The sequence below is a fragment of the Larus michahellis genome, chromosome 3 (genome assembly GCF_964199755.1).
Source record: "Larus michahellis chromosome 3, bLarMic1.1, whole genome shotgun sequence".
NCBI lineage: Eukaryota > Metazoa > Chordata > Aves > Charadriiformes > Laridae > Larus > Larus michahellis.
This window is the reverse complement of record NC_133898.1, coordinates 59,189,068-59,215,562: the sequence shown is the minus strand read 5'-3', so window position 1 is coordinate 59,215,562 and position 26,495 is coordinate 59,189,068. Positions and strand designations below refer to the sequence as shown.

The 26,495-nt window shown below is 38.2% G+C and overlaps 1 protein-coding gene across 1 annotated transcript in view; it reads right to left on the bottom strand.

The window, feature by feature from the left end:
- ADGB (androglobin) overlaps positions 1–18,219 on the bottom strand; it is a 118,784-nt gene extending 100,565 nt beyond the window's left edge. Inside the window, exon 1 of the mRNA XM_074580356.1 lies at positions 18,035–18,219. Coding sequence (XP_074436457.1) covers positions 18,035–18,219 — 185 coding nt within the window. The remainder of the gene's footprint in view (positions 1–18,034) is intronic.
- Positions 18,220–26,495: the final 8,276 nt, after the last annotated feature.

The following is a 26,495-nucleotide window of genomic DNA, read 5'->3' as shown; positions in this document are numbered from 1 at the left end:
GCATTTGACATTTCAGATAAAATGGTCACAGTGTCATAATTTACATATGCTCTTTTTTAGTTGTTGTACACAATATTCATTCATTGCTCCTATATAGGTGCAAAATTCATTATGACTACATTCTAAAGACAAAAAAACAGACTACACAAATGAGTAGTCTGGCTAGGGGAAAAGGGTGTGTAGCCAGTGACACTGAAAATACGATTAAGCCCTGTCTCCCAGAAGGTGGAAGAAGGGGCAAGTCACCTGGAACAGAGACATTGCTCAAGTGTAGTGCAATGAAATTACAGAAGCAAAAGCTCAGCTGGAGTCAAAATAATCAAAGGACATTAAGGGCAAGGAAAAAAGCATCTGTAAGTAAGGAAAGTGCATGTCCACTACTTAATGTGGCAGGGAACCTAGTAACAAAGGATATAAGGAAGGCCAAGACACTCAATGCCTTTTTGTGTCTTGGATTTTGTTGGCAAATTTGGCTCTCAGGCCTCCCGGTCCATGAGTCTATTAACAGAGTTTGTGGCAGTGAAGCATTATCTATAGTAGAGGGAGGCAGCTAGGAGGCACTTAAACAAACTGGACGCACACAGATCCATGGGACTAGTTGGGATGTGAGCAAAGGTACTGAGGGAGCTGAGTGGAGTCACTCCAAGGCTCCTGTAATCATATTCAAAAGACTATGGCAATTGGGCAAGCTTTCTGATGATTGGAAAAAGGCAAACAACACACTCATCTTAAAAAATGGTAAGAAGGAGGATCTGGGGAACTACAGTGCCTGAAGATACTTTAAACTCAAATGCACAAGGACCTAAGCAACCTGATTAAGCTGGCCCTGCTTTGAGCAGGGAGTTAGACTAGATTGCTTCCAGAGGCACCTTTCAATCAATATTTTTCTGTGATTTCATAATACATAATTGTTAGTGATAATAAGGACAAAGACATGGGTAAAAATGAAGACTTCCCACTGTCTAGACAATAACCACATTTATCCATGCTACCAGTAACTCTTATTGGAAGACAGCTGTGAAAATTCAATACCATCTGTGCCTTCTGCTGTGCAAATAAAAAATATAGCTTCTACCACTCTAACTGGAAGATATATTCTCTGGAGTGATACCTTGCTTTGCTTTTCCATCTTTGTCATCTCAGTCATCTGTAAATGGCCTCCAGCCTCTATTATGTTTGGTCTTTCATTAATGGTATCATTTTTTTCTCCAGCATTTTCTTGACGACTCAAATGATGCTTCATTCTATATTCAATAACAGTTAACAAACAATTGAAAACCATGAAGTGTTTACCAGTTTTTTTGGATTACTAGGAATGTCTGTATCACTTCCAGTTGTTTCAAAGAATCTGCTGTATCTTCATTAACTGCTTGCATGAAGAACAATGAAAACTAGAATGCTAGCTGTACCGACAGCTGCAACACTTGTGATATTTTGAAACTTTGCCTCTGTCAACATGGATTTAAATACAACTCCTGGCAGCTTCTTACATACCCTTATAAGCAAAAAATGACAAGTTAAAATTCTTGCTTTTTCTACTTTTTTTCTTATTTCAGGCAAAATATGAATGACTTATGTAGCAATTTTAAATATTCAAGGACTACTTCTAATTTTTCGTACCTTTTTTTTCTCTCAGTCTGCATTTGCCCTTTTAAACATTTATAAAGAAGCATGGAAGTTTCACTCAGTATTAATGATAATAATAATAATAATGATAAAGATCATCTGAAGCCATTCCCAAAGACAATTACATAATAATTACAGTAATTGCTATAAGATTTCTGACTGCTTTGGGACAACAATGGAACAATAAAAAAGCATTTTTTCAAAAAACAGCAATGAGATATGGAAAGACTTGCCTAGCTTACTATCACACCAAGACAGAAAATCACTTTCCAATACACTTTGACATAATAGAATACACTCAACACTAACAATGTGGAAGACATGGAAATGGTGTTATCTATGACTGAGATGTCTAACCTAAGTTGGGGAAGCCCAATGCTCCTGCTTCTCAAAAAGGATGATTCAGTAAGATTTTGGAAAAATCATAAAGAAGTGCAATTTAATTGGACTCCAAATATAAACAAATTAGTGAAAAAAGACAGCTGAATTTATTAAAATACTGTATGGGAGTAAGGCTACTATTAAGAAATTCCCTTATTACAAGAATTGAATAATGTAATTCTTTGATAATTCTTTGAAACAAACTAACAGACACAAGGACAATGCAAAGCATTACTGGTATTTTATGCTCAAGCTGGATGGCTTCATTGTGCAACACAATTTTAAACACCAACTTACTGGCAGACTTCTAAACCCTAAAGGAGAAAAAGGAAGAATAAATTGCCAAATGAGTGAGACACTATAGAATTGGCACTAATTCACCCTTGACCCTCTAAGCAGCTTCTCCAAGAATACTCGAAAATTTATAAAGTGCCAACAGGGGAAATAGGGAATGGGAGGACAGACAGATACAACAGGGGAAAAAAAATGCAGATGAATTGCAACCTAAGTTGAACATAGGCATTTAGTCTGTAGATACATACATTTTAGCTGTTCACCCATTCTATACGCAAGGTCTTGTCAACACGGTCAACGGAGACTAGGGAGCAAATATTTTCTTTGTAAAGCAGATAAATCTACCCGTAAATGATCTATAACCATTCCTCACAGCAGGAACCCAGCAACACTGAAGGGAGTCTTCTCAAAAGAATTACAGAAGTATTGGTATTTAGTTTCAGAACAGCACGGCTACTGCACCTTTCCCGGTACTCGTGTCATTCTGGATGACCAGGCAATAATTTTGTCACACAAGAAAATAACTGATGCACTATTCTTTCTATTTCATTCTTTCCTCCAGATGAAGATTTAATACTCTCTTTCCTAGCTCTCCCTTGCAAAAGTTAGATGCACCTTTAATCTCGCTTAGCATTTTGATGCTGTCACTTTCCTTAACAATAAAACAAAACAAAACCCAAAGAAAGAAAAGAAAAATAATTAGCTTTTCACTTTTGCTTAGATGAGCAGATCTGAGGATGGAAATGAGATATCTTCTCACAGTAATCTTGATTGGGAGTATTTGAAACAGATAAAATTGTTTAATAGTTCAATAATAATGCCAGCGCTTCTTCCACAATGACTCTGGGGCTTTATACAGAAATCTGGTTGCAGTCTTGACAGACAAAAGTGCTTCAGCTTCTTCTGTCTCCATGTCTGTATTTTGGAAGCTTGGAAAAAAAATCCCCAGGGATTCCACTATATTGATGACTTCTTCAGAGTTTCTGGTTAGTTATCTGCATAAGGATATATACAATCTTTTTTACTCTTTCTGTGATCCTTGTCATTCCTTACGACACAGGATGTAAAGATGATATTTTTTGCAGATAAATCCTTTTTCTATTTTCATTAAGATTTTCTTTGTTTATTTCTATTAAACCTACTTAACTTTCAAATCTTAAGATCTGCTTTATATTATCATCCTAAGAAATCAATACAGAGGTTTTCATGGACTTAGGACACAGTAGGATCACACTTAGGATCTCTGCCTGAGGACTGAGATGCAAAATTGGAAGCTAAGTTTTGATTGATTTAATGAATTGCTACTCAGCAGCTCAGCTACAGTAATTGTCTGTGCATCTGTTCTAACTTCAACTATTAAGAGTAAAATATGTGCTTGCTTAAAGCACATTTTGGAGGCTCAAAAGACTGAGCATTAGTATCTATAACAGCAACTGTTTAATCAAACCAAGCATTTTATTTGCAGTATGATACATACAGGTGGTGTGGTACAATTAGGCTTTTATATACTAGTCTTTCCACAGACACAATGAATGTGAGTTTGGTCTTCCTTTGATTCACTTTATTAAGAATTTGTTTACCTCCACAGCAGGACATTTGTTGCTAAGTAACTGCCAACAGGCCATCACTTCATCCCATCTTAGTGTTCTCTCTACGTGTTTTAAATGGACACCAACATTACCCATAGCGTGCTTTAAAGATAAAATAATAAATAAACTGTGAATTTGATTATAATAATACCCCAACAGAAGACAAAAATCTATTTGATGCTCATCATTTTCACTTGTTCCCTGGAGAGTGCTGCCAATCTTTCATCTTTCATTAGATACTATCTATTCTTTCCATGAAATGTCTGCAACCATTACACTGTAAAGCTTTGTTTCATTCAAACCCCAGAAAACACAGCATTAACAGAAAGGATTCAATAACAGGACATGATATTTAGATAACTAGTATCTGGCAGGTCAGTGAATGAGGCTCAGAGCTGAAACGTTTATCCTTCTTTCCTCCTTCAACTCCTCTGGATGCTCTGAACTCCTCTATATGTACAGAAGTAAGAGCAATCTGAAGGAACAGACAGGAGTGAAGAATCTCACATCTCGTATTCCTCATTGGACACCAATGTTGGGTCACTGGGAGATTAGAATTATGCGTTCTTTCCACTTACCAGGAAGCAGTAAAGAAAAATGTGTCCCTTCCCTTGGATTGTTTGAACAGTCAGAAGAAACGATTTCTGGCTCCAGTGAAGGAAAAAGAAGGCAGAGAAGAAACAGATGGCTCAACTTCTCCTCCAAATGTGCCCTGTTGGTAAGTTATTTAACTTTTTCCCTAATCTCTTCAGAACTCAAGACAAAAGGCCCCTTTGAAGACCTTATTCATAGCAGAAAGTTCTTTTGAACTCTAATTGCTGAAATGTTTTTTTAAAAGAAGCATCTGAATATCTTAGAAACCCAGAGCAGAAACCATGGCAACATTCAAGTTCATAAGAATCTGGAAAGGATATGGGATTGTTTGACCAAGCATCAGTAACTTTGTAGCAAAATCATTTGCTGTTTTTCTTCATACCTCAGGAGGGGAACGAACAGAATGAGTCATGATCAGACAATCTAACAAACAACTATGGCAATACAGTCTTCTTTTTATCATTAGTATAGTTAGCAGCAATTGCAAAATAAAACCAAAGTGCATGTGTGTTGCTTACACTAACTTACCATTATTCTTATCTCTTATCTCAGACACTGGAGCCAAAACTTAAAGCACTCTCTGCAGAAGAAAAATACACTAGTCTAAATGCTCAGAGATCTAATGTTTGGGGAGAGACTTAAGCCATGGATGCAGTTCAGGTACAATGAGCAGAACAAATAATTGTAAAGCATCTACGATGCAATGACAGTTGCTTGCAAAGCCTTTGACAACAGGTTTTATTGTCATTTCACTTTCACGTACTACTGGGGTAGGATTTCTTCCCCAAAACGCACACATTGCTTTATGTGTAGAAGAAAGATCAAACTGTGGAAAATTAAAGTGATGATAGAAAGAAAAGATGAATACCAATGGATTATTCCCTATAGACATATTATTTTTAAAGGAGTCTGTAATTTGGATTGCTACTTTCAAGTGTAATATTCTAATTTCTAAACATAGCTGACATCCTCGTAGGTGTCAGACAAACTACTAATAGGCTTCAGTAACTTGCCAAGAACGAGCCTATTTCAAATGCACACACATTTGCTAAGAGAGAATGGTCACTTAGTCTTGCCAGCTAGAAGTCCATGTGGTTTACTTTTATTTGCCTGCATATTAATGGGAGGTGAGATGTTGCTTCTTGATTTGCTTTCCAGGTTATAGAAGCTACCTGCCAATCCCTTGCCCAAATTGTACATGGAGGTGTTTCCTGGACATTATTTCAAAGAAAAATGGATGGAAAATAGGGGCCTAGAAGCATTGTGGTTTTAAACCTTTTTGAGTTTGTTCTCCTTATTTTCAGCCTGATTCCATTTGTTGCCTTATAAATATTGTACGAATTTTGTCATTTATCACTTCAAAATTCCAGCTAAATTTGAGTGTCATTCTTTAATTGGCTTGGTTCTCAACAACATAATTCAGGGTTTTGCTGTTTTGGTCCATTTATAACAACTATACCTTTTTGCTGTATAAAAATTTTAACTGACAAAACACTCAGAAATTGAATATAAAAAACAGAATAGAGTACTAGATTGGTGTAGTGTGTTAGAGAAAAAAATGAAGATGCATTCAAAAATCTGATGACAAATAGAGTGTTAAGGCAACTGAATATTTCATATAGGTCACAATAGATTTGTTTTACCTTGTGTGACTAAATCTTAGCAAAGCTAAAACAAAGATAGATTTTTTCATGTATTTTTGGAAGAACTCATGTGAAATCCAACCTTCATGCTCATAGCAAGCTCATGCGTAGCATTAGAATTTTGAACTCTTTTAACCTCCTATTTTTGCATTCCAGGAACAAGAGTAGTTTTTATTGCACAAACTATCTTTAGCAAATTGCTCAAAGACAGAAGCAAAGTCAGGTGAAGTTACAGACTTCAGAAATAATAGCGCGGACACTGCTGGCTTCAATGGCAGTGCAAGTCAAGATTCTGGAGCCTGTGAGAGCAATGCTAGAAAAGCTCAGTTCACCATTTTCAGTGGCAAGAGCCAGATGTGATAAAAATTCTCTGCTCCTGATTCTATGAAGCCAAAGGTCTGCTGTCAAAAAGCTTTTCATATGGATTGGAAAAAACCTACTATTTCACATATTTGAAAAACACTCTTGATAATGGAAGGTATCAGATGGCCTGGAAGTCATTCATTTGCCAGCCTTTCATGTTCTACCACACTGGAGGTCACTTAGACTTTTAAAAGACATCCTTCAAAATTATTCCTTTTTTTAATTTAGAGTTTATATTTATTTATATATATATATATTTAAATAAGAGTGGAATGCTAAAGATTAATCCCAAGAGATGCCTGCCAATGCAGAAACCTTGTAATATCTATCACTTAAATGAGCACTTTTAATCTATAGAAACACAAATAGTTTACAGAGGAGGGCTTTATATTCAGTTTTACAGGTGGAAATACGATATACCAATACCTAGCTAGAGTCATAGCAACAGCCTGGAAAAAGGATTGCCTTTTCTGGTGATTTTCAGGTGCCAGTCTCAGCCAAGAGAAGTGATCTCTGACTGATTCTTCCAAGGCTGTTGACTCTGAGTTGTGCTCCAGGTGCGATTGTTGTCAGCTAGCCCAAATCCTTTTTGGTTATCTGGTTTCAAAAGGTGGAGATGACAGGCCAAGTGAACAGAGTACAGACTACCACAGGCACCAAGGGGTCCCAGCAGCATCTTGCAGTCTTTCAACAAGTCACAGACTTCAGTGCAAGTAATATCTACATCCAATTTGCAGACCAAATTTCTGTTCTATCAATGTACTGTCCTTCCAGCGAACGACTATGGGTTATACAGATCTCAGTTAATGATAACACTTCAAGATCAGGAGCTGTCTGTGATTATGATAGATCAATTAAGATCTCTGTTCAAGGACAGTCAAGGAAAGCAAATAAAATACTAGGACGCATTAGAAGCACGATGTCCAATACAAGAAATTAGTACAATGCCACTCAGTATAATCAATTTTATGTCCTTTTCATGAAACACTATGTTTGCTTCAGTTGCCCTAACAACATGAAAATAACTTTGCAAATTCAGTGACAGTCAAGTGTAAATGTACAAAATACTAAGTAGTACAGATAAGAGTGTATTATTTACCTGTTCTCATGACAAGAGAAAAAAAAACATCTCTAACATAAACCACATCAAATTTAAAACTGATAAAAGGAAAGTGAAAGGAAATTTGACTCCTCAGCAGATAATTAGCCAGCAGAACTGCGACTCAGGTGAAACTAATGAACTATAGCTTCTGGAACAGTCTATCTCAAGCAGTACATACCTCTGTAACACTCAGGACACAAAAAAAACAAAACAAAACAAAACAAAACAAAATAAAAGGAATGTGCCACTTGGGGGATCTTAGTTCCACTACACTGAGCTCTGTGTGAGAAACCACTAACACTACAGTCACAGAGAATCCACTTGTTCTGGTTGTCCTCCAAGGCAGGAACCTGAGGATCTCTTTCCAAATCCTTCTTTACTGTACCTGCTTCAAAGAGGGAATCTGAAGTCATGTTTCCCCCTGTAATTGTACAGCACCTTAGAAATTATGGAACCAGCCTGGGTTTGCTTCTCTCAGTGTTTCCTGCTAACAAGGTTAAGCTTAGATTCAGCTACAAGAATGCTGGGAAGATTAGAGCACCTCTTTCCACACTAGAGTTTGGTACTCAAGTATCTTCTAAGAACATGGCTTGTGCTTTGCTCCTTTCTTTGGCATTTCTTCCTTGCTGGCTTCTGCAAAATCCTTTTGTGCCTTCTGTATGGCACCTGGGTAATTAACTAAGAACTAAAAATCTCTGCATGGCAGAGCACCTCAGTACTTCTGTGGATTTAGGTCAACTCATTTACAATGCACTTAGCGTGCATTGATAAGAAAACCAGAAAATCCCATTTCTTCAGTTATGGTAACACAGAACTCAGAGAAGCAGCTAAAGATCACTCAGCTTAAGTAGATGAATGGCAAACAGAGTCTCTAACATGATATTTTAAAAATGCTTTCCAGTTTCAAAGCACTATTATTTTTCTTTTGATTGTGCTTTTTTTCTGCTATTTCTGCCAAAAGCTGCTTTTCTTTATTACACTGTTTGTTGTAATAGAGGTCTAGACTTCTATTGCAGAGTCTGATTGCACAGTCTCCAACCAGCTGCTCACAGAGAATGTTTGCCTGCAAAATCCCCACTACTTTCAGGAACAGGGAAAAAAACTATAATCAGGCGGGAGCACAGCGTTTAGTATGATATTGCCACTGGTATATTACTTAATGTTTTCATGCCCATGAGTCCATGAAGTTCGAAATCTACAGATCAGGGTAGGCTGAGCTCTCAGGGGTTCATTGTTTTAATTAGAATTAACTAGGAAAACTAATTTGAATACATAATTTCCTAATTAAAATGTAATCTAGTTAATCAAAAATTCAACTTACTGGTTGGCTTATATGCTATTTTAATATGTTTATCAGATTTACTTGGAGAAGATGGCATTATTTCTCCACAAAGCATGAAACTAAAAAAAAAAGTTAAGAAATAATTAAAAAAAAAAATTACTAACAAATTGACTATATAGATTAAAGTTTTACTGTGTTTACACACTGAAACATTTCAATAAATGAAGCACAGTGTGCTGAAAGCAAGATTTTCCTCTTTCTGGGCAGAAAATGCTAACACTAAAAATTCTAGATGTGCTTAACTTTATTTCTGGGACTAACAAAAATAATGGCCTTGGAAATATGAGTTATGTACAAAAAAAACCCAGACAATAAAAGACAATAAATGAAGACCAGATATTTTATGCTCGGGAAGGACAATGCAGACTCTCCAGGAATGTCACTAGTTTTTGTTAGATTACAATTTAGGTATTAGAACAATAGTAGAGAAAAAGAGTTTTCAGATGCACATTGATGCAATAAATAACTTGTGAAGAACAATCATGAACCAAATAATTTCACCCAAATTGAACCTAAGATCATAACATATTTATCCACTAGCATTACTATGTCTGGAGAAAGTATGTACGTGCATGATGGTACATATGCATGATGGTAGCATATGGCTCAGTGTTTCAGATGGTTACATTTTAAACTACATAGACACTTCTCCCTTCAGTTCTGCAGCTGGACGTCCTGGAATCCTGGGCATTACAGATTTATGTCACTGCTGAATTATTTGAGAGAATGGGAAATGCCTTGTCATATTGGTAATGCAAACAGCCAAATAAACCCTTCAAAAAGGCTCTGGACAACCATTTAAAACAAAAGAATCCTGTTCATCTTCAGCGTGATTGCAATTAACAGCCTGCTAAATGAGATCATGATCTCAAAACGCCTGTTCCTCAGAATTATCAGGACAGTAGATGCAAATTGGAAATGAACAACTGCTGCAGTTCAAGATACACCACAGCTCATTCCCAAATTCTTGTGAAGCCTTAACTGGCTTTGGTGATTATTATGCTCAGGAAGGATATGAATTGAGATATTTGAGATAGAAAAGCCTCCTGATTATCCAAAATCAGCTTTGTAGTAAGGGTATAACATGTTGTAATGCATTACCAGTTACAATTGTAAAGAAGGTTATGAAGGCAGTGAAGGATTAAAATTCTTCATATAAATCTTCTTTGCCTTGCAAAGTCCAGTAACTAGCTGTACTAATTTTGGCTAGGATTTAGCTTAATTTATTCAGAGTAGTAAGGTGCTATGTTTTGGATTTGTGATGAAAACAGTGTTGGTAACACAGGGATGTTTCAGTTATTGTTGAGCAGTGCTTACACAGAATCAAGGCCTTTTCTGTTTCTCACGCTGCCCCACCAGTGAGTAGGCTGGGGGTGCACAAGAAGAGGGGACACGGCTGGAACAGCTGACCTCAACTGATCAAAGAGACATTCCTTACCATATGACATCACAGTCAGCAATAAGAGCTGGGGGAAGAAGGAGGAAGAGGGGAATATTTGGAGTTATGGTGTTTTTCTTCCTATGAAACTGTTACCCATGATGGAGCCCTGATTTCCTGGATATGGCTGAACACCTGTCTGCCGATGGGAAACAGTGAATGAATTCCTTAATTTGCTTTGCTTCTGTGTGCAGTTTTTGCTTTACCTATTAAACTGCCTTTATCTCAACCCTTGAGCTTTTTTCACTTTTACCCAGGTTCTCTCCCTGATCCTGCTAGGGGTAAGCGAGTGAGCAGCTGTGTGGGGCTGAGCTGCCTAAGGGGTAAAACCATGACACGAGCATGCTTTGAACTTAAGCACTATGTTCCTCATAACCATAACCTCAAAACTAACTGTATTTTTAAAGACAGCCCAGTTTCCAATAAACGGTGCATAATTAAACATAAAATGGATATGCCTAATCAAAAAATTGTAAAAATCAGGACAGGTATCCTCATTGCCTTTTGTCCAAAATTTTAACTCCATTTTAAGCCTCTAGCAGAACTTCGTCAGAACCACCAAGCCATACTCACCTCTGACCGAAGCTCATGCAAGGTCAAAAACATGCATAAGCATCCACATAGGAATCTAACTAGCTTTTACAATAATATAGAAACCCTTTCTCTCAATAACACATATGTTGCAAGACAGAGGTCTGCAGCTACCCTCTTGGACCACAAACATAAGAATGGGAGTACTGAGTCAGAGCAAGGGTGAACTATAGCCCAACATCTTGTTTCAAACAATACTCGCAACTGAAAGCCTATGAAGAGCATAAAGGCATATATAGCATATTTCTCTAATGCTTTGATAGTCACCAAGAACTTTTAGCTCAAATACTTCCTGAGCTAGATGTGGTTGCTATATATTTATACAATCACCAATGGATTTATTTTCCGCAGACTTGTTCCACTTGTCAGCCACAAAATATTGGGTCTTGCCATTCCCAAACTTCAGTCAATCTAGCGAGCCCCACACAAAACATCAAAAAATTATTCTGTTCAATCTATATTCTCTAAACCACTGCTGTAGCCTAAACCTTAAGAATACTTACCTGAGGAACACATGCTGTCAGTGGATAAATCCTCAATCACAAGCCTTGGCTGAATCCTTATCCTAGGCTTACGGGAATTCAAATATGAATTAGCAATGCTGCTATTTTTTCTGTTCTTACTGTCCCAGCCTTTAGTCTTAATAACAAACATTAGGGAATCCTAGGCTTTGGTGCAGCAACCCACTGTACAACAGCAGTGTAGCAACCTGCTACTCATTGCAATCAGGCACACAGCTAAACTTAAAACATTTCTTCCAGCCAGTCCAGGCTTCAGCCTGTCTCTGCAGGTCCTGAAGGATCCCTCAGCAGTATATATTGCTCTTATAGTTACTGCTCTCCCTAAAAAGAACTCCAGCGCCATTCTGATCTTCCCCTATATATCGGTGACCTCTGCCTGTGCCACTACTATCCCTAAATTACTTGCCTCTATTGGTACTGACCATTAACTCCTCACTTTTGTCCTGATAACCCAAACCCTAATTCAGATAGATGCTGATGACTCAAGTTTAATTCAGAAGATTGGGCTTGATGGCACAGAGCTTCATCAAATTAATTTAAAGAGTATTTTAATTCATTATCCATTATTACTAGCCAGAATCTCTTTCAGTGCCGACAAAGACATCAACTGCTATTCACTATAGCATTGAAACCTGGGAAAGATCAGATTCTCAGTAGCCTCTAATGGCACAATTAAGAAAAGCTATACGGACAGCTGTTCTTTTAAGCTCTTCAGCCTGTCATCTCTAGCATTTGCCTAGCTCCTGAAGGGAACTGCTACCTAATTAGAAAGCAGTAATGAAGACAGACCCAATGGAGCATCCTGCAGAGACCCACGTGAAGTCTGATTTAGCGAGTCCAGAGGAATTTTCCCACCTTCTCCATATGCTTTTGAGGTCTCACTCCAGCATCACAATATATCCACCAATATTCCCCGTTGATTTTCCACAGTGCAGATGTACTGTGCTGAATATTGTAAGCATTTACAGGGAAAAAAGAAGTCTGATAAGCCTGATCCCACTAGAAATGAAGCAAAGTAATTTAAAGGTGATCAAAATATATTGTCCAGATGTTTGTACACATTACCCTCAGAGGGCTTCTGCATTAATGTTATCCACAAGAGTTGAAATTATAACACTGTAATTCTTTGTGCTAAGCATTCACAGCTCCCAGGATTTTTTTTTTTACAAATTATTTCTAAAAAATATAGCATTTTTTCTTTTTTATACTACTATTCAGTATTTCAATCATTAGAGACATAGAAAAACAAGTAGCATTTACAATCAGAGACAACATTAGAGAAAAGAAAAAATCTACTTTTTTTTTTTTCCACATTTTTATCCCTGCAACTGCAAATTGTGTTCAAAAAGAAAACAGAGATGCTCAGGGAAAACCTACTTTGCAATTACCACAGGATACTAAACTGATGTGACAATGTTTTCTCAGGCAGCCTGCAAACATCCATTCCTCTTTCTGATACAGGGATAATAACATTACTTAAATTCTCATAGACTTACAGAAAATGTGTATGCTAGAAGTTGTCTCTGTCTTGCAAACACACTGAGCAAGCTCAGTAACACAGAATGAATGTAAATAAACATCAAGGAGATAACTAATAAGTAATTGCCATATTTCCAATTAACACAGCTCCAATCTTACACTGTGTGTGTAAGATTTTCTTCTAATCTCCACAACCCACTAAAAAAAGATTCGGTACACTGCCTTTGATAAAACATTTATGATTTGCCTGTTATTAGGAGAAAATCATTATCTGAGGGAAAAGAGCAATTTTTGCAACACAGGGATTGCCAACCAAAATGAGGACTAAGTCATAGGGTTACACAGTACAGTTGTTTTACCACAGTGTTGAACAATTTTTCTCAGCAATTACAAATATTAAAAGCAGCAGTCTTAATCGTTTTGTACCAGAGTAGACTCTTGCAGAATCAACTCAGTACTCTGCTGATTTTTCTTGAAAACTATGACACAGATCCAGCCTTAGATCAGAAAATTGAACATTCTCTGCATTTGGGGCTAGAATTGTACTTTCTAGTAAACGAACGAGATTTGCATCTTCTTCTCATGGACCTGCAAACACAGAATATCTTTACTGTAGTATAGATATTCCTTACTATACAGCATCTTTCCATTTCCAAATATAGAAATAACATGTTGATCTGTATGCTATCAATGGCGTCCCTATCACACCAATATCACGAATCCTATGACAAAATCCTATGACGTTGCTCTAGAAGCAATGTTGAAAATTGAAAAATGAAACATAGCATCCATTTTGCATAAATCACCATCTCTAGTTCTAGGTTTTGACCATAACCCTGATCCAAATAAAAAGCTCCCTGTAGACTTCAGCAGACTGTAGGTCAAAACTTGAAATTGCTTAGTTGCTTCTTCTCTCCAAAGAAATTCTGTGGCTTACAGCAGCAGTCTCCAAAGTGGGGTGTGCACACAAGGAAGAAAATATTAGAGCTTCAGCAGTGCAAGTATATAATTTATAAATAAATAAATATACATATATTAGGGGCACGTGTTCAAAACTTTTTACTTATAGGGGTGCACAATCAAAAAAGTTTGGACACCACTGGCGTATAGCATGACTAAAGAAAAGAAATACGTTTAAATGTTTCAGTCCTTTCAGAGGGACTAAGAATGCTAAAATATCTTTTTGATATTGAGTTTGGGGTATAAATTCCAATACACCTGGAAAAAAGGGCAAGCAAGAAGAAAGGCTAATCAAGGTGTCAAAAATGTTCTCAAGGGTAAATTTTTAGCCCACTACATTCAGTTCCCAACTATAAACAATTTTCACTGATTTCAGCAAAACGAGATTTTTACACAGATCTTTAACTTGAGAGCACCAAGCCACATGTGGGTTTTCAGCAGCATGAAGATTTTACTGAGACTTAACACTGTAGTAGAACAGAGCCTGTAATCAACCCCAAAAGCACTTACAGCTTACAGAGCAAAACAATATGATTCAAAGTGTAGCAAGTACTGAAGTCAAATTTTCAAGTATTTTGTAGCACCATTCCCTACTGTTTCATGAGAAAATGGGTCTACTTTTTCTGTAAAATTTTTGTTTCAAGACAAAAAAATTATTTATGCAAGAGTTTAGAATAAGCTGTCACAGCTTTCCTTGATTTAAATTCATTATCTACAGAATTTACAGATTTACAGACGTAAAATCTTTCCTGACAGCTTAAAGAAGGTTTGCTGAAGACGTTTGCTGAACTTGGCAAGACATACGTTGTCCTAACCCAACATTTTTTCATCCGTCTATCCAAAAGGCCTTAGTAATATTTCAGAATGATAAAAAGCAAGCAGGGCTAGGTTAGTCAGGGAATTAGCATCAGAGTTGCTATAACTTTAGATTTTTTGTGTCACAGATTTCCTCTTTTCCCTTTTTACATTACTAGCACTTCTGATAATATATATTAATATAAATATTAATTGATAAAAACACAATCTCTTCATATGCCTGAATATCATTCAGGTGAATAAGATGTCATACGGAAATGTATACAGCACATCAAGAAACTTACTGCTGAGACTTACTCCTGTTTCCAAGGTCAGTCAGTAACACAATGGCAGAGCAGATAAAACCAGAAGATGTGCTACAGTTTAAACTGAAGTTATAGGCTTCATGAAAAAAAAAATAATACAAGTTAGATATTCTCTGTTACAAAGGTTTGCATTAAAATCGGGTTATTGTAACAGTTTCTTCCATAGTCTAGTAACATAAATCACTAAGCCATCACTAGGACATCTTCAGGTTACTACACTTTATGTAAAATAGCCTTAGTGGAGTGAGGAAATACTCCTGTGGTCTGATTCATAGCTAACACTGACATATGCTAGACTTTAGTTCCATTGCAATTAGCTGATAATTACAGAGTGAGAGATAAATCACGTCTCCCGTCCTTTAGCTCCAACCTGAGATTTCTACTATAATGCCAGCATTATCTCCTAGATTGCATTTCAGAGGTGTTTCAGTAAACCTTAATACCATTCAAATAGTTTGTAATTAAATATTATCTAGTTTCAACTTGACACTGGGAAAACAATTTTCTAATCTGATTTATCCATTGTGGTCTCATTTAATAAAGCCTAAAGTAACAATGTACTAAAGAAAAAGACAGATACTGTTCTAGTATTATCTGATACAAATAACTCATAAGAATAACTCTTTTACAAGTTATTATGGATGATATAGGACAGAATTAATGATTTTACTATATAAAAAGTACATATTTTTAGACTCTCCAAAAAATGATGTAACTTAATTTAATGGAATGGCTAAAATGTTCTCATGCTGTAAGAATGACTATTAGAGCACAAAACCTGAAATACTGGACAAAATCTTTTGGAGGACAGCCCATTTAGTTTCACATACACTGGAAAGTAAGAAAATACTTCTTATTCTTTAATAGTGCTAAAAAATAAAAGGGTCCCTGACAGCTCAGATGATATCATCAGAAAAATTTTGATAAACTGCTTAAAGCGGTAAATATGAGGGGCTGCAGGGCCATGGACAAAACAAACAAACAAACAAAAAAGGTACTAAACAAAGGGACGCAGTGAGGAGAAGGGAGGAATTAGAGATACTGGCTGATTGCAACAACAGAAAAGTTATTAAAACGGGAATCAAGGTGTGAAATACGAAACAGAATTACGAAAATATGAAATAAGAAACTACTTTGTAGGAAAGGCTGGGTAACTGTATGTGAAATAAGAACAAAGGGACATTTGAAGATTGATTTCAAGAGAGAAATAAATGATACAACTGAAACCTTTATTTAAGGCAGGAAAAAGAAGAAAAGGGCACGAGTGCATACATCAGGTACCTCTTTCATCTAAATCCTGACAATGCCACGCATGCAGGCTTGCCTCCTTTAAGATGAGAAAGTTACTCAAAACAGAAATAGAACTTTACAGGTCAAAATAGCAACTGTCAAAGAAAGTAAATATTTTCCATTTATTTATTTGTCTTTGCAGGAAGAAATATTCATTTTCACAGAAATATACAAATTCACACTAAATACCTAGCAAATAATGAATCATGTAAAACTATCTCAAAAGACACTACTTACGCAGAAGTATATAAGAAATCAATAGGAAGAATGGGGGTTTTTTTATACTTAATTTCCTCAGGTTCATTATAACGTAAAGCAAACATTCAAGGCATTGGGAATTGTGTTCCCTTTCTGTAAATGAAACTGGTGTTCTACGAGAGTCATTAACCATTCCGCCCTGACTACTTCAGCTAGCTTAGTTCCTCTACCTGATGAAAATGAAGGGTGTATACTCACAGAATTACAGAATGGTAGGGGTTGGAAGGGACCTTCAGAGATCACAGAATCACAGAATGGTTCGAGTTGGAAGGGACCTTAAAGATCATCTAGTTCCAACCCCACCGCCATGGGCAGGGACACCTCCCACTAGACCAGGCTGCTCAAAGCCCCATCCAGCCTGGCCTTGAACACTTCCAGGGATGGGGCATCCACAACCTCCCTGGGCAACCTGTTCCAGTGCCTCACCACCCTCACAGTAAAGAATTTCTTCATAATATCCAGTCTGAATCTAGCCTCTTTCAGTTTGAAACCATTACTCCTTGCCCTATCATCACACTCCCTGACAACAAGTCCCTCCCCATCTTTCCTACAAGCCCCCTTTAGGTACTGGATTATCTAGTCCAACCCCCCTGCCAAGGCAGGTTTACCTAGAGCAGGTTGGACAGGAGTATCTCCAGAGGCGACTCCACAGCCTCTCTGGGCAGCCTGTTCCAGTGCTCTGTCACCCTCAAAGTAAAGAAGTTTTTCCTCATGGTCCAAAATTATTGTCCTGATTCACAGCTTTGAGGTTCTTTTAAACGCAAACAACCATTTCAGGGAACATGTAACTTCTGTCTGCTCCTGACCGTAAATTGAAGGCTTGGTACCGCCAGCTGTGGCTGACACGCTGCCCCTCGCGTACAGAAATGGCCGCGTGGCAAAGCCACCCACCCATGTGCCACGCGTGCTGCCATCTGCTCCTTCCTCCTGCTCTCCTCCAGCTCCGAGGCACCCTGTCTGCTAGCCATGAGGTAGGAGGTACACGCAACATCGCTTTGGCAGGACGATGCTACCAGAGAGGCACATAAGAAGTACCACAGGAGGGAAGAAAGTACACCTTCCACACCGAGCTGGGCCTCCAGTTTAAACCAAAGGAAACGAAACAAACAACAACTCACCCCCGTCCTCCCCTACCGAAACCGCTTTTAATTAAGTGTCCGCTGGAGCAAGGAAACTTTCTCCGCACAAGTGATTTGCCGGCACAGGACGGCGGGCAAGCGCCTCCTCCGCACGCACCTCCAGCCGGCGGGAGCCCGTCCCGACGGGGCCACCCCGCCCCGCCGCCCTCAACGGCCGCCCGGACGGGAAGCCCAGGTGCCACTTTCTAGAGGGCCCCGGGAGCGGCCGCAGCAGCCCCAGCCGTGCACCCCGCTGCGTCGTGTGTCCCCCCGCCCGGCCGGCGGAGACAGCCCTTCCCGCGCCCTCCCTCCCGGGTTTCTTACTCTTTGCCGCCCAGCAGCCCGGAGCTGGTACAGCTGCTCAGCTCCCTCCTCTTGCTCCCCTTGGCGGCCATGGCGGCCGGTCCCGCCGCGTCCGCCGCGTTGCTGGGCGACCCGGCCCGCCGCAGGTAGCGGGTCCAGCGCCGCCCCGCGGCCCAGGAGGCCTGAGGCCAGCCCGCCCCCGGCATCGCCCCCGTCCCCCGGCGCTGTGAGGGCCGGCAGAGGACGCCCCGGCAGGTGCCAGTCGCGAGGGGGGGACGGCCCGCGCCTGTCCCCGCCCCGGGCAGGGGCCAGCAGGGGCGCGCTCCGCGCCGCGGCCTCCCTGTCCCAGGGGCCACAAACCCGGCGTGAAGCGTCTCTGCGGGGAGAGACCTGGTTCTGACCGGGGTGAAACGCTGCTCTGTGAGCCTTACGCAGGCGCTTCGAGGATCTCCCCCAAATAGAGTCGTTTGGAAAAAGCCAGAGGCACTTAAAAAAGTGCATTTTAGTCAGAAATAGTCTCGTTGCATGAGTAAGTTTCTGTTGAACAAGTAAAGTGCAAGAGTAAGAAGTACCGATTTGAAATGGTAGCAATTTTTTTGCCCCTTTTTATGCCAGCACATATGAACCACCTGAGAAGGAAGAAAAAAGAGAAAAAAAGCAAAACAAAACAAAACAAGAAAGAGTCCTGGAGCGATTTTAGAGCTGGAATCTGCAAGTGTTTATTTTCTTTTTTCATTTCAAAACGATGCAACTAATAAATTCCTGATATGAAGCCTTCGATTACCAAAGTGAATGAAGTTCCACCAAGGTCACATAAACTTAGCAATAATCAGCTACTTTTGAACTCAGCAGATAGCTGAATTCAACTAAACTAAGCAGACATTTTAGCTACGAATTTCCAGAGATGACATTAGTGTCAACAGCTCCTATTTCTAACTCTTAACCTATTTGCTGTTTCCCAATCTGCAATGCAGGATGAAAAATCCACGATATAACAGAGCATAGTTGTTCGCTTATTCAAGCTAAATCTTTTTGAAATACAAAAATCAATGGAAATTTATTTGTCAAGTTGCAGAGGGCATGAGCAGATCCAAAGATACAAGGAAAAATATGCAGATGTTGCTACATCTAGAGGCTTATTTTAGACAAATGTCAGATCTTGATTTATATCAAGATGACAGAAGGCCAGATAAATAATTTTAAATTTCAAAGTGGAAAATTCTTCCGTTCTTTGCATTTCCTTCAGCACTATGTCCAAGAGCATCCATTTTAAATAAGGTACCTTGGGACACTTCTCACTTGAGAGCCAAGTAAACATTTGAGGTTTGTTGTTTTTTGTTTGCTTGTTTTCAAACTGAGCAGCTGGTCTCTCTTTGGATAATTATGCTATCAAATACTGATCAGGCTATGCAGACAAATAATAGCAGACACAGAGGGCAGTTCAAACATCTGGGTACCGCTTCAGTATACCGGTGCAGGGCTGTTAACCCCCACACCATGCTGGATGCTGATGCATACTCGCAGACTGAGGCTGGAACTTACAGGACTGAGTTTCTGACCCAGAACACAGATAAAACCACCTCAGATACTCTGAGCTGATTTCAGTCTGTTCCTCTGAATCCATTTTCCTTTCCTGTACTCACTGGGTGGAGAAACTACAATGGAAAAGTATCCATGAAACACAGGGGCAAGAGGCATCGGTGAAAGTTTTCCTAGTAGGAAAACTTCCTTCCTGATCCCATCACGAATGACCAGTGATGTTTATTTACAGCATCCCAGCAAATATAATTTTTGTAATGCAATTATGTGAAAGACAACACAAAAGTAACTGAAATTTGAGTGTATCTGTCTGTAAACATTTTTGTGTGGTGAAGGAGGAAGGACAGAAATCGGAAGAGAATATATGTAAATACACAGAGCCCTTCATTCTTTTGCCCTGTTAAAGGATAGCTGCTACATATGAAGCTCAAAATGCACCTTTTACCATAAAATTCTACAATACATTTGTTTGCAAAGAGTGGTGGCATTAAAAGAATATATTTAGGCGCTTTGTGAAGAAAAAAGGATCTCAAGTTTTGCATCCGTGAAGTTATATCTTTTTATTTATCCAAGAACTTAATTTAGAGTTCCCTAACCTAATAGCAATGACAAGGGCAACTTGTTTGGAAAGAGAAGTTAATCTGAATTTTAAAAAAGGTACTTTTCTAACTGGCAAAGAATCTGTGAGGTCAAATCAGCTGTTTCACTGGCCTAGTGTGTCAAGCCGTGAAGTATATCTGACAGACACTCCCTGAGGGGAAAAGCTGTTAGGATAGACGCAGCCTTACACAGTGAAAATGTGAAATAAATATACAAGACAGTAAAACAAGGAGAATGGTACAGTTGTATGTTAGGAATCCACTGGGATGTATCTAAACAGACACTAAGATAACAGGTACTGGTTAGCGATGGATGGGTAGCATTCTGGTCACCATTCTTCTAAGATGCCGTTGTAAATAATGGCTTTTTTTTTTGTTTTATTTTCCTCCTTAAACCATCACATCGTCAACTGCTATAGCACACACAAGTCACTTACAGGACAATAGCCTGTAAGGCACAAGGATTCCAGAACAAGACAGGAAAAAGTTTTCACTTTTCTTAAGAAGAGAAGGCCTGGGAGTGTGGTAGGGGGGAAATGTGCAGAAATACCTGATGGGGAGACTGAAGACACTCAGATTCTTCTCAGAGGTGCCCAGTGACAGAATTAGAGACAATGTGAAAATTTAAGTACAGAAAATTCCACTTAAAAATGAGATATTTTAAATATATATATTAAAAAAAAATTATAGCAAGGGCAATCAAACGCTGAAACAGGTTTTCCAACAAGACTGTGGAGTTTCCATCAAACTGGACATGGCCACGAGCAACCTCCTCAAGCTGACTCTGTTCTGAGCTGGGGTGTTGGACCAGATGATCTCCCAAGGCCACTTTCCAGTCTTACCCATTCTATGATTCTGTGAAGTTTTCCATGAAAAAAGGGTTAAATTTATCCACAAAAGCTTGCATAAGAACAGATTCTATATCTTCGAGCATGAAGTTGCTACAAAGTTAAACAGGGGATGAAAGGGAGGTAAAAAGGATTTTTATTTACTTTTGTTTGGGTTTGAGACTTTTTTTTTTTTGCATTGCTTTCATCAAAGGGTGGGAAAATTTAGGTTCTGAAATTAATTCATTTAGCAGATTGTGAGCGGACATTGACAACACCTGAGGAAAAGGAAACCTTACAGTGTGTGATAAAACTTGGGAGGAGCAGCCTGTGCACTGAGATTAGGAATAGTGGGCTGCTGAGGTGATTTATAGGATGGAGAATCTGAACTTGAGCAAAACCATCCTCAGATGGACTGAAACTATTCAAGCATCTGTATTCTGTTAAGTCAGCCTGAGGTTAGGGAGCAAAGTGGGGAAATGGATTATATGAATACCTTGGTTAAACAGATGGAGTAAGACGAGGTAGGGGAAGAAAATTGCAATGAGCTGCATAACAGAAAACAGTCTTCTAAGCACAAGACCTTCTCCCCACTGCCATTTCAAAATCATCTTATGGAACTGTGTCTCATCTGATCTCGACAGGGACCTGCCTTTTCTAGTACTCTAGCTTCCCCTGAATTTGATATGGTGCTACAAAGGATTCTGATAAGCCCCAGCTGTGCTACTATTTCCACTCATCTTTTGTTGACCTCTTTCTTTGCTAGAGCACCTTTTGATCACATTGTCATGGTTTAGTCTCATTTTGGAGAAAGACAGACTCAAAATATTCAGTAAAATATTCAGCAGTACCACTGAGTCCCATGGGCACACATTTAACTTTAAGTGAAAGTACTTTCGTGAACTGGGTCCCACCGCAACTTTGATCCTCTCTCCCCTTAAATATTGAGGGAACAGCATAGGCAGCAAGAGCAGGCAGCAGAAGAACATTGAAGTAGCACATTAAATTAATGGGTAGCGCCATTGCCTTTCTTTTGTAAATTTACATTTGATGATTCATAACAAGAGTCTTTATGTCAAAAGGAAAGACTTCCCGGTTTTGATCCTGTGTGAAAACTCCTATCTCAAGTTTGGAGTTGAGGGCAACTGTGGTATTCTTGCTATTGGAATACTTAAGAAAGAAGGATACTGACAGAAGAAGTAGTAATACCTCTTAAAAAAATTCTAAACCTTTGGCTAAAAGATTTCATGAATTTTGATTGCAGCCTGAGGGATAAAAGGATATTTCCGTTTTTAAAATGAAAATACACGATCTTAATGCAGTGTTAACTACCGAGCTGTAGAGACTACTAAATCTCTTAATACACCATTTTACTATTTTTTTTATTTACAATTAAGGATGTAACTTTTTTGCAGGAGATTTTAAAAGTTAATTCTTGTTGTTCTAAGTCAAGGCACGCTGCAGATCATAGCAAACCCTTTTTAATAGTGACTAACTTCAGTGCAGTTTTAAGTGTGGTTGCAGTTGTGCATACAGCCTAAAAGCAAAAAGTTATATTATTTTAAAAGTGCAAAATGTAAGATTGCTAGATTAATATTTTGTAATATAAATATAATATGCAATGTAATATAATGTAATATAAAGGTGATTAACATTCTTCAAGAAAATTCATGCTACTTTGATACTTACCAGGAAGGGCAGAGGAGTTTAGAAGCTGAACTAGCAGAATGCCGAGGCTATCTTTAAACTTTAGGGAGTCAAGAGCTCTCCAACATGACTGATAATTATTAGCATAACTTAATCTTTCAGAAGGGTCAGCATAATAAACAGGTTAAAAGTTCCTAAGTTAAAAAAAAAAAAATGATGAGGCAAAACAGAACGAGCCTGTATGTTTTAATCTTATGTTTTAAAGATTGAACACTTTTTTTTCATTTCCTAGAACCTGTAAGAATCAGATAGAGTCCCTTAATAGTAAAATGCCACACGACATGCAGCAGCAACCTTTTACTCCCAGTTACAAGTTAAGGGCAATAAGCCAGGAATCCTGTGTATTTTAATTTCATTTAGAGTTCAGGCCAAATGATGATTTACCCAGTGATAAAAAGATGCAAGATCACTATACTCATCTCTTATTATCTTTGCAAAAGGAAGAAGGAACCAATATTGAGATGCTGGACTTCTACACTTGTACACCTCCCAAGCCACAGCTATCTGAAACACCATCCCTACTTTAGGTAGGAAGTTTTTCTTAATGTACCTGGGGCTGAAAGCATTTTGTAGGTACACAGTCTGAAATGATAAAATAACCATCTAGTAGAATTTATTTATACAAGTATGTAAGATTCATAGGATGTCTAAGCTAGAAATTTTCACTGAATTAACACTATTTTAGGTAGTGGTAAAAGAATCTATAATCATGTGTTTAAAATTACATCAACTTAAGTACTTTTTTTTTCTCCTCCTCTTTAGACACAAATTGAAACAGAGAAATGAGCTTACAAACCCAGCTTTATAACAGTCATGTACAATACAGGCACAATTTCTTTTAAATAATCTTCACTACAGAGTCAGATCTGAATCTGGTATGTTCCTTCATTTTAATATTATTCTGCTGCAGGACAAAACTCTGAAATGACCTTTTGTGTACTGCTAAGTGAATGATGTATTTCAATTCAGAATCATTATTTATCTCACTGATATTTTGTTAACACATTTTTTACTGTGAAAGTACATTGCTACCCCCATTTCTTAAACTCTTTAGTAATTCATTATATGAAGGACAAAGTCATACACACACTTCGAAAACTGTACCAAATAAGGTGTTCTGTAAAGGGAGAAAGAGGTAGCCAGTTCTCTGTTTTGGAACCAAGGCCACTAGCAAGATGTGAAGCCTAGAAAGATAATGGAACAACAGGTTTTAAGAGCAAAATGTTTCACCATTGAATACCATAGTTTTACTGCACATATTTCTTTTTTAATTTCCTCATATCACCATATATCAAATGGTTAATCAGGGACTGAGTCTGTAAGAATGACTCAAACTCTTCCCCACCAATTAATCACTAGAGATGAACAAGGATTTGTTCAATTTAAGGAGACTGAATGCTATTACAACTCAATAGGGTTGACACAAAGTTTAAACAAACATAACTCTGGAGCTTGGAATAGCTCATATTATTCTACTACTGCAGTTAAGATACACCTAGAAAATCCCATAGTGAAAGATCACTAATTGTTCTAACTCCTTTCTAATTTCCTCAGCAATTGTAATACCTCATTAAGCTTTTTAAATCAATAGAGACTGACTTTGCATGAGCTGCACAAACATACTGCACAACCACAATCCAGGAAGACTGTATGCCATCTCCAGCCTTTACAAAATCAGTTGATGGAAACAAGCGAGGAAAGACATTTTACTGAGGCACCAATTCAGACTTTTACTCAAGTTTTTAATCTCAAAACTGCCTCTTAAATATAGGGACTAGGCAGTCAGGTACTTGCTCATTTAAGATTGACATTTTTCACATTGCAAGAGAGAATGAAATAAAATAGCATGGGGCCTCTGTTCATCTGGTTGAGATGAATCATCACTTTACTATACATCCTGTACATGTAAAACAAACTATGTTTGACACTTTTTGCTCACTTATTAGCCTGAAGTTAAATCGGGTAATTGGGTCTGTCTAAACTTCCACATATCTCTCTAAATCAAAGTTTTTGGGTTAATTAGGACAGAGCTTTATGACTAGTTTAATTGACCTAAACACTTCTCCACAAACTACAGTCTCATTCTCCTCTACCAGGGAGATGCTCCCATTCCCTTCCTTGGGCTAGAATGCCAATCTTTTCTTAGTTTCCACCTTGTGGCTGGATCAGATTGTGAGCTGGATCAGATCCACTCCACCAGTCTCAAACACAGTAACACACCCTTCAAGGAACAGAAGTAAAGATGCAGTTTGTAGCATGAAGGAAGGCTAACCGTCTATTAAATCTCAATTTGCCCACAGACAGGTAAAAGAAAAATAAAATTAAAAAAAGGGTGAAAAAAAGACTCCATCATGCAGGTAGAAGTCAAATTGATTTTTATTCTACTAGAAATTCAGAAATGCCAGAATCTGCTCTGTAATACAATCTGCATACTCACTTTAAAACTTTAGGTTTTTATTTTTGTAGATGGTAGTTCCTGAACCTACCCTGCCTCAGCTTCTCCAGTCAGTGACAACCTGTATCAAAACTAGTATACTCTACCACAGTTACAGTCACCACCATTCTGCATTCATGAAGAGATTTAGAAGAACACAAGCTACATACGGAATAAGGAAAGTGCTTAAACACAGCAGCAATAGCTCTTCAAGTAGAAATTTAGACATCCTTGAAATAATCTGCGTAGAATTACATTGTCACTGACAGGACCCAGATGAGATTCATATATTCAGGTAGAGTTCCAAAGCTTCAGAGTTTGGTTTTCATTCTGCTGTTGAATCTGAAAACTAAAATCAAGAAAAATGACAATAGCTGTTCAGAAAGAAAAAAAAGAGTCTACCTCCACTGGCAGTCTCCCCAGTAAAGTATCTAAGGAACTAGCATTTAAATGTAGACCAACCTTCTATGCCATACTAGACAGACTCAAGAATTGGCCTTTTTTGCCCATTACTGACAAGCTTCATGTTATATTGCATAGGCTCGGTAAACTTACAGTTGAAGCCAAGTAAACATGAAATTGCATCTTGTTTGACTGGTCATCAAATTTTATCATGTTTTGACCTAGTCAAGAAGCATCAAATAAATAGGCTATTCACATGTACCACTGACTAGTTACTGGATTTCTGCAGCTATAAACAAAGTTCAGAAAAAGACAATACACTGGAGATTAAACAGCTTATTAAAAGTGAGTTTACAGTCTAAATGAAGTTGTTCTGCAAGTGACTGAATACGAAGATTATGGTAGTTCCAGGTTAGCTAGAACAGTTAACACCACAAACAAGCCAGCAAGCAAGGAGCACAGATGGGTTGCAACTGCCTTTCTGAAGTGCTACAGACTTTAAAAAAAAAATTTAAAGTAGCAATCAAGCTTAAATGACAAATAAATCTGCACAAGCCTAATTGACACATTTTTTTACAGTGCTGCATAGTAGGAAGATGAGAGACCATGGATAGAAGTTGAAGTTAGAAAGGTTCAGACTAGATGAAGTCTCAGGGGATAGTCGCCATTGTTAAAGGCTTAAAACCAGACCACGTGAAAGCCTAAACACCCTGGTATGAACTGACTTGGAGAAGGACGTTGGCTTAGAAGACTTCTTAAGAACCCTTTCAGCTGAATTATCTTATGATCCTAAGCTATTTAAACCCAGTTTTAACTTATGCCAAACTTTACTGTGGTAATTTAAAATAAGCCTTTAACATAGCAGCTACCAGAAGCTAAAATTGTTTTCTAATGTTAATGAAAGCATTTGTGTACAGGGTGGGACACATGATGTGAAGATTCGTGTTCTCAAAAGCATACACCAACACCACACA